At 37.0% G+C, this 17,597-nt stretch overlaps 1 protein-coding gene across 2 annotated transcripts in view; it reads right to left on the bottom strand.

The window, feature by feature from the left end:
• The window catches only part of LOC108572507 (GAS2-like protein 1), a 94,534-nt gene that overhangs the window by 58,832 nt on the left and 18,105 nt on the right, over positions 1–17,597 (bottom strand). For both annotated transcript variants that reach the window (XM_017934763.1, XM_017934764.1), the window contains exon 2: positions 6,533–6,719. In XM_017934763.1, the coding sequence (XP_017790252.1) occupies positions 6,533–6,703 (171 nt within the window). In that variant the 5' untranslated portion in view covers positions 6,704–6,719. The remainder of the gene's footprint in view (positions 1–6,532; positions 6,720–17,597) is intronic.

Below are 17,597 nucleotides of genomic sequence, written 5' to 3'. Positions count from 1 at the left end.
GAGTGCCGTGATTTATCAAACGATCGTCGAAAATCAAGCAACGTCCGTCAACCGTTCTAAGCGTGACACAATTAATTTGCATGATCGCGTAAGGACAAGCGTCGTTTAATCCCAATTATGGCTACGGTTCGAGTTTCTTCCACTGGTTAATTGGTAAAAAATCATCTTCGTCCAGGAAAGCGATTCTTGGAAGCTGAAAAAGGGGGACAAACCGGCGTTACGCGAGAGTCGAGACCTCGATGGAGCTGCCGTAAATTCTAATTCGCTGTGGAAAGAAGGGACGAGGAAAGCAGATGTCGACAATTGCGCTTAATTAATCCAACGCCGGACGAGGCTCGTCAGCCACTGTCTAGAATTCAGTATTCCTATTTTAGGAAGTATCGTTTGGACAAAAATTCAAGCTTTAAATTTAGAATTCGTTCAATTTTTCTAGAATTATCTTCCCTTCTTTTTAATGAAATTTCAAATTATCAATTTATGGAATTTTATCAAGTATTGGTTACTTAGAGAATCAGGTCTTTTTGAAAAAACGAAAAGTTTTTTCTCTATTGTGTTTCTTATGTTTGCTATTCTAGAATGAACAATGGAAATTTAAAAGAGAACAAAGGAAGAAGAGGCGTGGAGAGTGGTGGGGGAAGCGCTCCCCGATGACCTTCGGTAGCAATTGATTTCGGACAGAGTATAGAAGGCAAACAGTTCTATCGAATATCTCCCCATCCTCGATAGTTCCAACCCTCCAATTCACGAAATGTACCTACGATTCAATAGTCCAAACGTTTCTACGGGATTCAATAAGCATTCAATTCTACACTCTCGTCTAAAAAATTTTGTATTACTTTATATTGTTCATTGAATATAGACAAACTTTTGTTAACTAATTTAAAAAAAAAATCGTGTAAATCGTTAAAATGAATTCTAGAACTAATCTCAAAACTTCCTCAAATCCCCCAAAAATCAATTAATTCAATTACCAATTCTCCGCAATCATAAAATCAAATTGTAGGAACACGATATTTCACACTTGCCCAAAAATGGTCCCTTCGCGGTGTAGACCCCATCGTACCAAAAGAGACCACTCGAAACGAGACAAAAGCACAGTGTCAACCCACTCTCATGGTGGCTCGTCCTTATTCAGAAGCAGAAAAATCGTGTCAGCCAGGGCGAACGAGTGGTATTATCCAGAGCACCGGGGGTCCTTATCGCACCACGTCTCGTACCTTATTACGTACCGCGCCCTTCTCCACTGGCCAGATTCTCGTCACGGCTCGTAAAGTCTACGTGGTCGCAAAAGGTGGCTCGCGAACAGGCCACAGGATCGGAAATTCCACCGCGACTTGGCGTACCAATATCGAACAAGAGGGACAGAGAGGTGTGTAATCCTTCGCTGGCGCAATGGGGGCGCGCGTACCCGATGTACCGACTCGATTCCACCCCCCCTTCTCATACTGTTCGCTCCTTTATCGCGGCTGCCTACTCTAAATATTTCTCTGGCATGAATTTATAATACACCACGTGCCGCAACGGTTCGCCAGACAGCCGTGGGCCAGGTAAAATGATCGAGAATAGTGCAAGTGTTTGTGGGGGACAGGGTTGACGATAATAATAGTCTTAATTTGGAAGAACAAGGAAAGGAAAATTGGTGAAATTGGTTTGATGGTACAACAGTGAGCAATTTTCCAATTTTGGACTCTGTATGTCGAATCTTGGACTCTGATATATGGATCGCGAGAATTGGATCGTGGACTTGGACACAGATTCATATCTCAACACCTGGAACTGGGAGTTTGGATCTTAGGACTCTGGACTCTGAGATCTCGAGCCTTGAAATTCAGAAACTGGATTTTGGTCGCTAAGGATTTGATTACACGCGCCTTAGTGGCCAAATTTGGGACTTTCGTATGCGAAATTTGGACTCTGACCCTCAGACTTTGAACTTTCAACCTAGGATCTCAGATTTGAAATTCTGAACTCTGGGATCCAAACCTTGCACTTCCGATCTTGGAAATCTTCAGACCTCTAAACCTTCGTTCCATTTATACTTGATCTCACGACTAAACGAATGATCTTCGATGTCTAAATAAATGATCCAAGTGATCCAAATGTCGCATCCGTTCCCAAACCAACTGAAAAAGTCAACAATCTCACTGTTCCACGGTTCGCGTTGACTAATTACCACAGGGAAACGGTGCAAGCTAATCGAATGGGACAATCGAAGCGTTCGACCAGTGTCCACAACACGATCACCCACTGTCAAACCGAATCCTTAAAGTGTCGAGGCATCGTAAGGAAGGGACCGCGTGTCGAAAGAACACGGGCCGATATCTCGCTTGTACGATCGTGTGTGCCATTGAACGGCGCCGATAGAGTAGTCTCTCGCGTGTCGGATTGGCTGTCGGCAGCGCGAGCCCGGCAACGAGTAGCTGCTTCGACTTTCACTGATCTACGAGGAGTCCACCGCTGGAACTCGATTCCCCCCATACGACTGTCGCAGTCACGCCGCCAGTTAAATCGACTCTGTGTCGACTTCCATTCATCGCCACGGGCACGCTCGCACTTCGCTTTAACTCTTTTAATACCCCAACGTTAGATCTCGCGAAATTGATAGAAATACTTTGAGGTAACATAGTAGCTATTTTAGGAATAATCAATAACTATTATTTATTACCAGTGGTCTAACGTCAAAACGTTTGTTTTCAGATTATAAATAATGAAATTATTCACGTTTCAAAATATTTTCTTACATACAAATATTTAATACATACATATGTATAATTTTTTTTTTGGAAGGTCGCTTAAACTATAGAATTCAAATTTGTCTGTAGGTATACGAGGTAGGTACTTTATAGCCTCAATTTTACTCGTCAACCATGCTACTTTCACGTACTGTTACATGAATTCTTTGTTTCTCTATAAAAGCATAAACTAATAAAGTATATAGCATACAGGTATACTATAACTACAATAAGTATAATTACAAGTGAAATTACAATAGGTATAAGAAACGAGTAAAGTCTCTATAAAGGTATAAACTACTACTCCAGGCCTACTGGAACAATTATTCTTATTGAACCGATATAAAACTTAATCCTGAAAAGTAATTAATTCAGTATATATATCTTTACGAGCAAATTCTTACCGAACCCATAGAATCATCGAAGGATCAACAAGCATCCCAATAAAACAGGGTGGCGAACAACCATGTAATTGCCTACTTTTTCTCTTCCCCTCCTTACAGCCTACGTGCAATCAAACCAAGTGAATTCTCCGCGGGCAAAATTATCTGTTGCTCGCATCGTGCTTGAAACGAGTTCTCAGCGTTGACGCGATAAAACCGCGTGTCGCGCAGACAAGGAGAATGTCGTTGCTGTTGAACATATTCGACGCGGAGGCGATCATTAAGCCCCTTGTATATTGGTCTTGGGCGCGAAAACTTCGAGAGGAAAAATGATGGCCGTCGAACTGGAATGGCGATTATTATTAACTGTTCTCCAGTACGCCCGATTATACTATGGTGTTACGTGCGAATAGACGTATAAAATGGCGGCTAATATACGGCATACAGGGAGGTGGTCTAGGTATTTACGATAAATTTCGCGGTATTTTACAATCGAAATAAAAGGGGTGGGAGAGTTTGCATTGCGTGAAAATAACTGGTCGATCGTGTGCCTCTAACATGGCGGTTTAAGTTCCTACACTTTAGAACGGGGCGTAACTAGTCGAACCGGAACATTCGCCAAAATGTGTAGTTGTATCTGTTAGACGGATCGTGTCCCGGCTGTTGGTTTTCTACGTTTTTTTACTACAGAAGCTGATGCTCGAGGGTGTGTTTAAGATGAACGGATCGATAGCTTTTGAATTAAAGATCGAATGGCCTGGATAAGGGTGTTATGGACAGTGTAACGAGCGCAAAGTGTTTCATTTTTGTTGCATCGTGTAGGTATAGTCTGCAGAGGAAAAATAATCCAGACATCTGTTCGAGTCTAACGGCGAGACATTCTAAAATCTTATTTACACTAGCCACGATCCTGGCAGTAGAAATGATTGTAAGAACATTGTATACCTATACTACATTGATATTTCCACTTTTTATTGCAATCAGAATTCTGTAAAATTTGTATCACTTATATCTAAATAATTCATTCCATATTCAAATATATAAGTTGGAAATTTTCCAAATTCATAATTTTCCCAATTGGAAATTCTCCAAATTCACAATCTCCCTTAATTGGAAATTTTCCAAATTCATAATTTTCCCAATTGGAAATTCTCCAAATTCACAATCTCCCTTAATTGGAAATTTCCCAAATTCACAATCTTCCCCATTGTAAATTTTCCAAATTCACAATCTCCCCAATTGGAAATTTTCCAAATTTATAATTTTCCCAATTGGAAATTCGCCGAATTCACTAGCTCCCTTAATTGGAAATTTCCCAAATTCACAATCTTCCCCATTGGTAATTTCCCAAATTCACAATCTCCCCAATTGGAAATTTTCCAAATTCTCCACTGATTTCACTCTCACGCAAAGGAAAAGAGAAACATAATGTTCAACAAATACGTTCTCCCGTTGTATATAACGGGTCGAAGGAAAGAAAAGGAGGAAAACAGGGGCACGAAGAAGCTCGTTCGTTCGTTCGCTCCTCCTCGTGTCACGAGGTTTCCTACACGCGTCGACTTAATTCGTAATTCAAGTGGCGTTGAAGCAACAGCTTCCGGTGGACGTCACACGCATCCTTCTTCCTCTGTTTCACGATCCGCGACCGAGCTATACGTGCCCCATGGCTTTTATGCGTTTCCATTTAACACTTCATTGTATGAGTGCTTGTAAGTGCGTGTCGAGTGCCGCGTGTACGCGTTTGTTGCACGCGCGTTTTAACGTTACTCACGCCGGAATTTTCAAGAACCTTCTGAGAAGCAAAACGATCACTTCTCAGCTCAGTTCAAAGGATCATTTTGCACTTTAAACACTTTGATATTTTATTTATCGATTTTCTAGGCAAAGTATTTATTTCCGACTCGAACACGTTTCATGGTTGATTTATGCGAGAAAAATTTCACTACTATTGTCAAGAAATGAAATTTTTTGCTTGGAAGTGAAGATTGTTGAAATTTGAAATTTTTATTTCTGATTCGAGTGTATAGGTTACAATTTACATTTGGGATTAAAATTGAATACTAAAATAAATAAAATTTGTATAAATGAAAATAAAATGGAATATTAAAATTTCTGTTTGGATTTGAATTTTTGGCCTTGAAAATCTGTTCGAATTGAATGTTGAATATTAAAAATAAAAAAGTTTTTGTAATAGAAAATAAAATTGAATACTAAAATTTCTATTTGAAAATTGAGAATTTTTGAATGGAGATTTAAGTATAATAACATGGAAAGTATTCTGTGCAATTGTTCTAGATTCGATAGCTGAAATTATCTTATTTTTCTTTTGCCCTACATACCCATTCTATGCTAATTTTATCGGAACTTCGAAGAAATTCCGTGACGTTCAGTGGAAGCTATCGATTCTGTCCAACTTAACTCGACCAGCTGTCTATAACATCAACTAGTCACTGAACAAACACCTATTATTATTCCGATGACAAGAAACTGTCCTATTACCTAACCCCCCTATTCCAAACACATTATGAATCCAGCAACCATTTAATGATCGGAAATACCAGGGTAATAAAATAGAAATAAGAGCGAACAAATTGAATTTCTTCCTAACGAGACGTCCTACAAATGGGAATACTAGAGTTCCAATGCATTGAACCCGGTTTGTGATAGGTATGTCTCAAAACGCAACAACCAGCTGCATTAGATTTGCTAATGCTGAATGGTACGTGTACACTTTCATTCATAAGTATTTAAATATACCATTTTTTTTTTTTACAATAAGCACCATTTGTATGAGTTAAAAAACAAAGAATATAATAGATAGGCAGGTATCCATGCATAAACAGTCAGAGAACTTTTGCTATTTTTGCTACATTCATTTAAATATTCACTTAAATATTCTTGGATAAAGTTTCACTTAGATAGATTTTACAGATTTTCTGAGATCATGGTAGAATCAACTTTCTTGACAGATCTTAGAGATTTCTTAGATCACAGAAAAACCGAATGAATCAAGACAATTTAATTCCTTTTATTACAGAAAAAATTACCATATAATACTTTGGGTGACGGTTTTCCTCTTCAGGAATGATTTCACTAAATACAGTAAAACAATGAACGCAATTATTTTCCATTCTATCATTACATTATTTTTCAATCCTGACATCTTACAATCTCAATATTTAATATTAATTTGTCACTGAAAATATTAACCATAAAAGAATGCTAAAACTGATTTGGCCACCCAAAATATTGAAAAAGAAATACAAATTAGAAAATAAAAAATTCCAATTTCACTCAATCCTGAATATCCTCAAACTTATAAACAAAAGTGTACACGCACACGTAATACACAAGAAATAGAAAATGGAGGCGAGTTTATACTTCTGGGAATGCATAAATCTATCTACGGCCACTTACTTTGCACAGAGCTACGCCAGTGTCCAGCCGGTCCATAAAATTGTCAACGTTAATTCTCAGCTCCGGATACAGCGCGTTCAACCACTCGGCTAGATCCTCTTTCATCGCGATCAGATACTCCTCCGAGGACTTGAAAGGCCTGTAAGACCTCGCCTCCAGAAGCACCGACATATTGGCTGCTCGATACCTGAAACACCGATCGATTGCACGCTATTACACATATTTTTCTTCTTTTCATCTTTTTCTCCTTCTTTTTTTTTTTTTTTAGCTAAACTGGAAGTAGAATGTTTCACTTTGCTATGAATCTGTTTAATTCACTACGATTTTATTTATAGTTCGGTTTATAGATTCGTGTGGGTCGTGGTTGATTGAATGCGAACGTTTATGGGTTTTGCGGTACCTGTTTCGAACGATGCAAATGAATCACAAGTGAACATGTTGCACGATGGAAATTTTATGATTTTTCATTAGCTGTGAGATTTCTGATAAATGGAGATTTAGATGTACCGATGGTTTCTGAAAGACAGCTGAATCTGTTGCTAATAAGTAAGTTATTCCTAACTCAATTTATTAAGGATTTTACTATAATTATTAAAAAACTAGCGAATTTAGTGAAAGAAATTGCAATACTAGTTTATACCTATTTACAAAAATATTAATCGTTTTACTTTAAGAATTTGTTTATTGTAATTTTAATTCACTGTAAAATTCTTTCATTTTTGAATTAGAAAACAAATTAAACAAAACAGAATATTGTTTGTATTAACTCCAGACCAATTTAAAATTCTTCCATAGGTCTAATTTCAGAATTTTTTAATTTAGCACAATATCACTTTAATCACCAATATCGTTTTGCGACTGCTGCGCACCGTATTCCTCACAAAAATGTGAATTTGAGATTTAACTTCGCATGAGCAATTTAGTTGAAGCCTTGAGAGCTGTCTGTAGTCTGCATAAGAGCTTATTCAGTTTCTTGCTTCTTCCGACAGGTTGTTTGACAGAATGAACGTACGTAAGTGTTTGTGTTCTACAAATCCAAGTGCTTTTATACAGTTTTTCGTAGCCGAGTTTTGTTGGCGTAACCAATCAGCATGTAGGATATATGGTTATTGTCTAAGTCGAACAGGATTGACTGGGGATAATCTACCTCGGCCAGCGGACCCCTAGTGGCCTTTCTTATTACGCCTCAATAAAAGATTCGTTTTAATTGCAATTCTACTTCACTGCAAAATTCCTTCATTTTTGAATTAGAGAAAGAAAAGTAAAATAGAATATTGTTTGTTTCAATTTCAGACCAATTTAAAATAAGTCTAATTGTACGATATCACTTTAATCGTCAATTTTTTTATTGTTATAATACAGAATTCTTCTATTTTAATACGAAATAAGTTGATCGAAAATTTGTTGTCACCAGTAGTTCGATTTAAAGTTACGTCACCGCAAAATAGTAGTGCTCTAATTTACAATCTTGTATTCAAATCAACACTAGCCTACAGTCAAATATAAAAAAATAATTTTAACATTTTAACACTATTTTAATAAACAAAACGCCTCGACAGCGATATCATACTGGTTTAATACAGAATTTTTTAATTACTGTAATATTATAATATTCTAATCTTTAATCTCTTATTCCACTCAACACTAGTGTACAGTAAAATATTAAAAAAAAAAACCGTTTTAACATTCTAATATCTACCATTTTAATCTGACAAGTTTTGCTCTAAAAAAAAAAAGAAGAAATTACACAGCAACAAAATTACTTCGTCGTGGAAATTTGATCAATTCAAAGGTACATTATCAATGACAATTACCCTGGAACAAAATGTAGGCAGTGAACGCATTCACCGTCGCAATGTGATAATTTGCAATTAAAATTGAACAGCTCGTTTTCCCAGATCGAACAAGCGATTCAACGACGTGTCCGCGCGTCACTGCGAAACACACTGGGGACAAGCAATAAAATTCCGAGGGATTTGCAAGACAATGGTCGTCGAAACTGTCCCAGAAACTCTCCCCTAGCGAGCGATACCAGTCGAACCACCCTGTAGAATCGCTGTCCACTGCACAATGTATCCGAAACCCGTGCCATATCGCTCTCGTCGCTCCCCTGGTTCCAGCTACCCCTTTATAAATCTTCATTGCTCTCATAAAACGATGATCCCCGATCGAACGGACTCTCTGACAACCAGTTTGCCCCTTTTGAGTCGTAATATACCAGGTGGCTCAGCTGAAAATTTTCTCAGAACAAAGTTACGCTACTTCAGTGGGCACGTGAAATCGTGAAAACGGTTTTCTCTCAACATCATTTCTTTTACGAAATTTCAGAGTCATCGCTATATTTTTAAATGGAATCCTACATATTTTTTTCAATATCATTGCAGAGAGTGAAAAAATAAATTCAACGACGTTAATAACTATACCATTCCCATGTCTGGGAATAGATATATGGAAAGATATAGAGATATTTGCGTCTGAATGTAATTAAAATTTCTTAAGGATTCAAGCGGTACACTGATTCACACATTCGTATCCAATCATAAGTCTTACCTGTTATTGGAAACGGTAACAGAAGATAGGTACTTTTACAACTCATTGTGAATTCCAAAGGTTAGAGATGCTCGATGCGATGGCCATTTGCTGCTACGCATAATTGGAATCCTTTGATCAATTCTTCATACCAACGCTTTTCCTATTTTCTGCGATATTATGGATGCACATGCAGCTGCAATTCTCTCCTTCATATTATCTTGTTGGTTTCTCACGATAAACCATACCTTTTAGTTTACCCGGCAGATAAAAATCTAGCGAGGTAAGGTCAGGAGAACGAGCTGGCCACTCCACAGTTCCTCGTCGTCCGATCCAACGTCCTTTAAACATTCTGTCTAACAGTGTCCTCGCACACGTCGAATAATGTGGTGGGCAACCATCGTGTAATGTTTACGTTCGATTACGTTCTTCAGTAAACCTTTAGGAAATTTTAATTATCTTTAGACACAAGTATCTCGAAACGAAGGGTTTTTTCACTCTCTACAAGGATATTGGAAAAATACAGGGTTCCGTTTAAAAAATTAACGATTACCTTGAAATCTCGTAAGAAAAATGACCTTGTGGAAAAACCGTTTCCACAGTTACACGCGCCCCTTGAAATAGTGTAACATTGTCCTGAGAAGCTTTTTCATTTAGCTGAGCCATCCTATATACACTGCTGGCCAAAAAGTTTCAGAACGCTTACCAATTTTTCCATCTGCTAGCAATTTTTCGTGGGTTTGAAATCAATATTGCAGGGATGAAAAATTTTTATGAAAACTCTTTGATATCTTACAATACACAGTGATCAAGAATTTGTGATTCGAGTAATAAAGAATTCGTGAAAAATTTCTTAAAGTTGCTAATATTTTTTTTTTGGAAAAAGTGATGATTTAGAGCAAGGGTCGGCAACCTTTTTTACTAGGAGGAATGCGGGAGTTCGGCGGGCACCGTGGGATGAAGAGGAGGGAGGGGTAATATTTAAACATGAAAATATTAATGCGACATAAATTTTTATAGATAAAACAAGAATTTTTACTAAAATTTTTTTGATTTAGAGTGATTAGAGTGCACAGTGATCTAGAGTGATGGAGAAAAGTTTTATCTTGAATCTATTAAAAATAATTCTATAGGTACTCTGCAGATTATTGGAAAAATATTCCATTCTGAATCCTGGATTTAACGAAAATATTTGTTAGTCGGAAATTGTCGACTTTTATAATATTACAACCGAATATTATTTCACTGCAATAATTGAATTTATCAGACTGGTATAGTAATTTACTTTCAAAAGACTAGATTCCAACAGTTGAGTACTGCTATAAACTTTACAATCCAGTCCTGTAACTTTTAACGTTACCTAATATTATCACAATGTAATGATTTAGTCTACTAATTCTATATTTTAATAGCCTGTATAATCTAGGTTATAATTTTAGGTTCCAAGAGTATGAATTCAATGCACCACGATTTCAAAACCTAGTCTATTAATTTTACACTTGATTAGTTTGGTCTGGAATAATTCAATCCAGAGTTTCTATAGCTTAATAATTCAGTCTACCAGTCTTACGCTGTAATAATCCGTGCAGAACATTAGTCTTGCATTTTAATAGCCTAGTTTAGTATATAATTGCATACTGTAGCTCTGTCATCTAGCAAATGCGGTAATACTCTAAGTCAATAATTCCACAATCCAATTTGAACAGCTTAAGGATTCTAAAAGTAATCTTTTTAGAGGAGAAGCTTCCAACGTCCAAGGTCAAGTGTTTTAAGCGTAAAATTAAGGAATAAAAAAAGGAAGAATACTTTCTTTTTCGTTTGAAAACACTAAAAAGAGAACAGACACAGCTTCTCATTATTTCTGAAACTTTGTTTAAGGAAAAACAAAAAGACATACCTTACAAAGAATTAAAAAATTATATTAAAGCAATTAGGAAGAAAGTACAAAATTTCTAAAGTAACAAAAGTTATATCTGACAATTTCTACATTTTCCAGAACAATTTCTAATTATTTCTAAGTGCTTTTGATCATCCTTAACTTGACGAAAACTGTAAAAAAGATTCTTAATCACACCTAAAGCCACGAAAGCAATTTCCAATGATCCCCAAAGCAATAAAATTCATCCCTAGCTACCGAAAGTGCCCCCAAAAAATCCCAATCATCTCCAATCATTCACTTACACCGCCATTCACACCGTCAACCCCAAACCCCCATAAATCCAACCGACAAAACCCCTGTGATAGTTACTGTGTCGTAACTGCGCACTCTAGTTATCGATTCCGCCGAAAAGAGCCAATGATAAAGCAGAACAAGCTGCACGGAGAAGAAAACGTGCAGAGAAAAAGGAAGGAAGGTGTATTGTAATAGCAGAGGGAGAAAGAGGCTGAAAAAGTGGCACAGAACAAAGGGAAAAATCATAAAGGCGACGTTTCAAAGGTTCGTGCGTCGACATCGACGTCCTGCATTGGGATTTTTTTTTGAGAATAATTCCTCTTTCATAATTAATCTTTAATAAATCTCAATTCGAAATAAGATAAACTTTGAAACATTAAATACTTTTGCACACTTATACCTTTTTCAGTGAAAATAATTTTGAAATTTTGAAAAATATCCACATAAATGTTTCCTAAGTGATATTCACCACCTTATTTCCACTATCGATTCATTTTCAGCCACTGACAGTAGCTTAAACCGTGAAATTCCTCTCGGAAAATGATCGTTTTCACCGACGAAAGCCTGAAGAGGAGGTAAGATCTCTTCGCACTTTGCCATTTAAGAAGGAAACACCTGTAGATAGCCACGTGAGCCAAGGGGTCCTGTAGCAGCAGTGTAAACGAGAAGTAAATCACGCGCATATTGCATCCGTAAGGAAACACGAGACGGGTGACATTTTACAGTCACCTTTTGCATATAGTAAACTACGAACGTCGATGTTAATCGTACCTTTTCTTTCTTTTCTTTTGTTATGTTTATTGAGTGTTGAGGCTGTACCAAAGAGCAGCTTAAATTTATGCGTAAAACGCATAAATACAAAAAGTTCGTGCGTTTCTGAAGAGATGTCTCTGTATTGTCAGCTACAATGTAGAGTATCTTAGTTATTCTTTTGTTTTTACAACCATATTTCATTTATGTTTTTTTATTGCTAAGCCCATCAGTAACGTCTATTGATAACAGATTCGTAAGGGAAGTACAGCTACTAAAACAATAAAAAATATTCGTGAAGTTTATGGAGACGATGCTGTGAAGATTCGTATGTGTCAAAAATGGTTTAAAAAATTCCGATCGGGAGATTGTGGCTTAGATGATTCATCACGCTGTGGGCGACCAAAAGCAGTAGACGAGGATAATTTGATGGCAGCAATTACCATGAATCGTCGAATTAGAGACTAATGGAAACTATATAATATAAATAAATCAGTTTTTACAAAAGCAATACAGTGGAATGCCGTAGAATAAAAACAATCCAATAGATTCCACATTTTTTTCTACACATAACCTCCAAATTTGAAGTGAGCCAATCGATGGCCCACGCGGCGTAATGGTGCGTTTCCAATTTGCTAAGTGACGTAGTATCGTTGCAAAATAATATATATTGTATAATTAACGCAATAACATGATGGCACTCAACGTGTTAATCAAATTTTCATATTTACATTAATAAATGTCCAATCCATTTCCAAATAAAATTCCTCATACTGCGCAAATCGATGAATCCGCCATATTCGCATTCACCGTAAACTTCTCTCTCAGCAGTTAGCACAAGCAATATACTGTGAAACTCTTCGTGAACACTTGGGCACGAGAAGGACACGAAATAAGAGAAGGTAAAATGTAAATTTCAACGATCCATAGATCATCGTCGGCGGATGGAAAGCGCGAGTAACGCGAAGGGCATAAATCGATCTGTTTATTGCGCGAGCCGCGTCGAGAGCGGGAAAAATCGCGGACGATGCGCGCGCATACGTCGGCGCATGCGCAGGCATACGCGCAAGCGCGCCAACCCAGAGGGATTATAGCGAGATAGCGATCGCGTTTACCACAACTTGTGAAAGTGTTTTGCTTACTTATGCGGGTAGGTGTATAGAAACGAGCGTGCCGCGTTTTATACCGTCGATACACTTCCTGCATCCTCGCCATCTGCATACGATCAAATTGAAATTTTCCTTACTCCTCTTCCCGCATAGTTTTCGGTGAAATGCGCGTTTTATGATCCATAAAGCGTTCAGGCTTTTCGTCTTGACGTTTCGACGTATAGAAACGTGTCTGTTCCTGGTTATATCATGGTTTATAGTTCTTGTTTCTTTTTATTTCGTGTTATCATGAAACTTGATAGATTTGAAAACTTATCGATGTGAATATAAGATGGTTCGATAAATTCAGAGATTTATCGATGTACATATGGAAATTTATTTATGCAATTACAAAAATGCACTCTCCACTGGCGGTTTACAGGAGAGCAACGGAGTGAAGATGTTGCCGACTCAGGCGAGTTTTCCTCGCTTTCTCGCGAGGGAAGAAAACGAAAGAAAAGGCGGAAGGTTAGCCTCTAATTTACGGTTAGCGCGTAGTCAATAGAGGAGCGCGTTATCGCGAAACCAAACGAGGGAGTTGCTAAATCAGTGCCTTGGGGGTTGTAGCAATGGGAATAAACCAATTCGAGGCCTCCACACCATACGAATCTTCCAATAAAACTGAAGTGTTTTAACCTTTTAAAACATGTGAAACTTCGAATGCAGCTACGGAGTTTGAAGTAAAAAACACTTTCGCAACAGATTTATGTCCGAATGAAATTACATTCTTTCTGTTGTGAATAATACAAATATTTTTGGTTTAATTTTACAATTAAACGATGATTTATAGTTTGAGCAAAATGATTAACATAAATATTGAATTTCTGCGAAGAGTCTCCACAATTTCTCGAAAGTAAAAGTAAAATTGTATAGGTATAACACGGTGAGAATAAAGAAGTATAAATGCAAGGTGGCTGAATGTTTCCTCCGAATTCTGAAGACATTTAATAAGAAGAAATTAAAAGTGACGCAAAAAAAAAAAAAAAAAAATAACAATGCAATCCCATTATATAAGCCGATTGCGCAATATGTTAAAAGCTTTCACCTTCTTTCTTTCATACGCAATAAAGATCCTTCGAAATTCGTTACGCTGACAACGTGTCATTAATTAAAGTCGTTTAAGAAACAACTATATGGAAACCTCCCACAAGAACCGTAAAAATAAATTGAAACGGCGAAACCTAACATTAACATAAAAAAGAAGTGAAAATTGAAAAGTTATCTTGCGCATATACTGATTGTAACGTGAGTTATGTAAATTCGCAAAATTCCCTTTCTCTTCATGCACCAGTATCGTCGAATAATTATTCCGTAATTACTTCCTACCCAATTACCGACTAATTACTTCACTAAGAACGGAACGAAGAATATTCCTAACTCAAACGAAAAAGAAAAAAATAAGAGAATGGAGGAAATGTTGATTCCAAAGTGAAGCTTTCATAAATTAAAAGTGAATACTAATTAATTATTAATCACGTCAGAAAAATAAGAAAAAGGTATCGAGAAGAATTTACCTAGTCTGAGAAAAGAAAACGAAAGGAATACCGTTTCTTCCATTGAAGAAGAAACGTTCAAAGAGATCAAAGTCGCCAGATGCTAATTGATCCCTCACAATTACCTCGAACCCTCGTTTTCATTCATAACACTCGTCCATTCATTCGTTCGTTCGTTTGTACGTTACCAATTAACCTCATTATACTCGTTCCAGAAGCCTCGAATCTCTCTCGAGGGAGAGACAATGCCGAGAGGAAACCAGTAGGTCCAGTTACGTGGAAAACGTACCTGTACAGCTTGTAGTTACACTATGCGAGCCGCAGCATTCTCACGCGTTTCATTTACGATTCTCTCTCCGCTCGTGGACGTCTTTATTATCGATGGAACGGTTCGAAGTAAAAGGAAATCGTGACAGTCGCGGACGGAGTTATGGAAGTAATGTAAGCGAGATAAGTGAAGGTTATCCTTGAAAGGATCGTGGGCTCCTTAAGAAGTCAATATGGACATAACAACTTATTCCATTTCTTACGAATACTATATGCAATGTTCTTTTTAAAAAAAGTGTCTGGTGCTTTAAAAAAGTGTCAACACTTACACTACCGGCCAAAAATTTGGAATCACCTCACACCTTTCATCGATATTAAATCTGCTGCTAATTTTTTATAGATTTCAAGTTTATCAGTTTATCTCGTATCAAGTGATTCGAAAACTTCTCAAAGCCGCTGACTTTTTTCTGGGAATTTTTGTGTAAATTGCAATGCTCGGTGATTCCAAACTTTTGGCCGGTAGTGTATATGGAAGCAACGTTTTTCAGAGAAGCAGCACTGATAACATATATTTTTCACAACTATACCGAAATTTGTACTGGGAAAATAATATTACTGAACTACAGAGTGTTTCAAAAAAAAACTTTGACACTTAATGTGGCAGTAACTTTTTCAGAGAGACAGGGAAAATAAAATATTATTGGGCTACAGGGTGTTTAAAAAAATTACTGACACTTATACAAAAGTAACTTTTTCAGAGAAGAAGATACATTAACACATCTTGCGCGGGAAGCGACTAAAGTCGTTTTGCACGGATTATTGGTGGATTATTGTTATCGATGGGCTTTTGTAATGGTTTTACAATAAGATCGAATACACATGAGTACTAGGTCGACGCCCGTATATTTCAACATTAAAACGTGCGTTGCAAAAATGCATTCCTATGAATGTTACAAAAAATACAGTAACTTGGAAGAATATTATTAATGAAATTATAACAAGTTTATTAGTAGGGAACTGAATTAATGATCAGTTGATAATAATGATATTTCATAAAAATTATATAAATAAAAGTAGATTTTAAAATGGACAATCATCTGGAATTTGCTGAAATGGAAAGTGAAAGAAGCACAAATAAAAACTGGTCGAAACTGGTCATTTTATTCCATTCTTAATTTTTAAAGAGAAACTAAAAGTTTTACTTAAAAAACACCTAAAGTTCAAAAACTACAGCTATTTTGCGCAGAAGTAATTTTGCGTACGAATTGTAAAAAATCGCCCGCTAGCCGGTGAGAGTTTGGCGGCAAAGCACCCGCGCAAGATGTGTTAATAAATGAATCTTGTCTTCAAAGAGTCTTCTTTCTATTGCAAAGAAAAGGAAACGTACAGGGCGCATGTAAGTGTTAGCATGTTTTGAAACACCCTGTGTATACTTAGAAACGTTAATAAGCTCATTATTACCTACCCAATTCTTGCAACTACGAAATCTTCGTAAAAAAGAAGGCAGAATTCTGAGAGAGCACGGTTTGGACGACAATATAATGGAGGAAAATAATTGTTTTTTTAAGTTTTCATCGTCTAACAAGAGACAAAAAGGAGACGACCATCATCAGGGCAACTTTGTCTCTCATTTTCAGTTTCTATTCGTATCTGGCTCTTCTCTCCACTTGTTCAACCGAGTGGCGTGCATACACTTCAGCTGGTCCTCTCTGTCTCTGTCCTCTGCGCGATATACCGTTACACCGAGGTAAGTGCGCCTTTAAAGTACGCTCACGTACTTAGGTAAACTTACGAACTGGCTCTTTCATAGCAAGGGCCACGCACCTTTTGATATTCCATCCCTTTCGGGCGGTTCAATGGAATAATAAAAACCCTACGGGCACGAATATAACCCGTTCCCACCTCTCTCTCTCTCTCTCTGCTAGTTGTCAGTCTCACCACGGTGGTCGGTTAAAATTACGTGGAATAGAAAATGTACCCGTGGAAAATGATGGAAGATTTGTTAGCTACAATTCAACTTGACACATTCCGTGACCGAATTACTTTTTGTAAAGAATTTCTCGTTTATCTGCTGATCACAGTGAAGGAGTTCATTTCTCGTTTTAATTTCATTTTCCCATTATCGTTTGTCGCTGTCGATATTACGTACACAGGGTGTCTCACTTATAACGAATACCTAAATTAATCCCGCTGCTATTGAAAGTGAAAAAAAAATTAATAGAAGAGAAATTTGTATACTTTGAGAACGTGTACCTGGTGATGGTAAAATAAAAGTCTCCCTCGGGTCATCTTGAAGATCACTTCCCAAAATCATCGACATTTTTTTTTGCATATTAACGTCTATCTTTTATAGTGCTACGTTGAAATGACTTCGAGCAACGTAAAACTAACCAAATGAGAGAAAAATAAAAATATTAATATGCAAAAAAATGACGATGATCTTGGAATAATGACTATCAAGACGGACATGGGATTTTTTCTTGCTTTCCTTGTATACTCAACAGGAACAGAAATAAGTTAGGTGTCTCTTATAAGTGAAACACCCCGTATAAATGACGATACCCATGGAAGTTAGTAAATAAACAATCGCCCTGTATTTTTAATTTCACAATTAGAATTCTCCATAGCTATATGGTGCAGTGAATAATACCGAGCGCTGCCACCGCGTTAAAATTAGAATTCCCCATTGTGGTGGCATAATTAAT

This window comes from Habropoda laboriosa, unplaced genomic scaffold (genome assembly GCF_001263275.1).
Source record: "Habropoda laboriosa isolate 0110345459 unplaced genomic scaffold, ASM126327v1 scaffold65, whole genome shotgun sequence".
Lineage (NCBI taxonomy): Eukaryota > Metazoa > Arthropoda > Insecta > Hymenoptera > Apidae > Habropoda > Habropoda laboriosa.
Note: the sequence above shows the minus strand (reverse complement) of the source record. Positions and strands in the feature narration are given on the sequence as shown.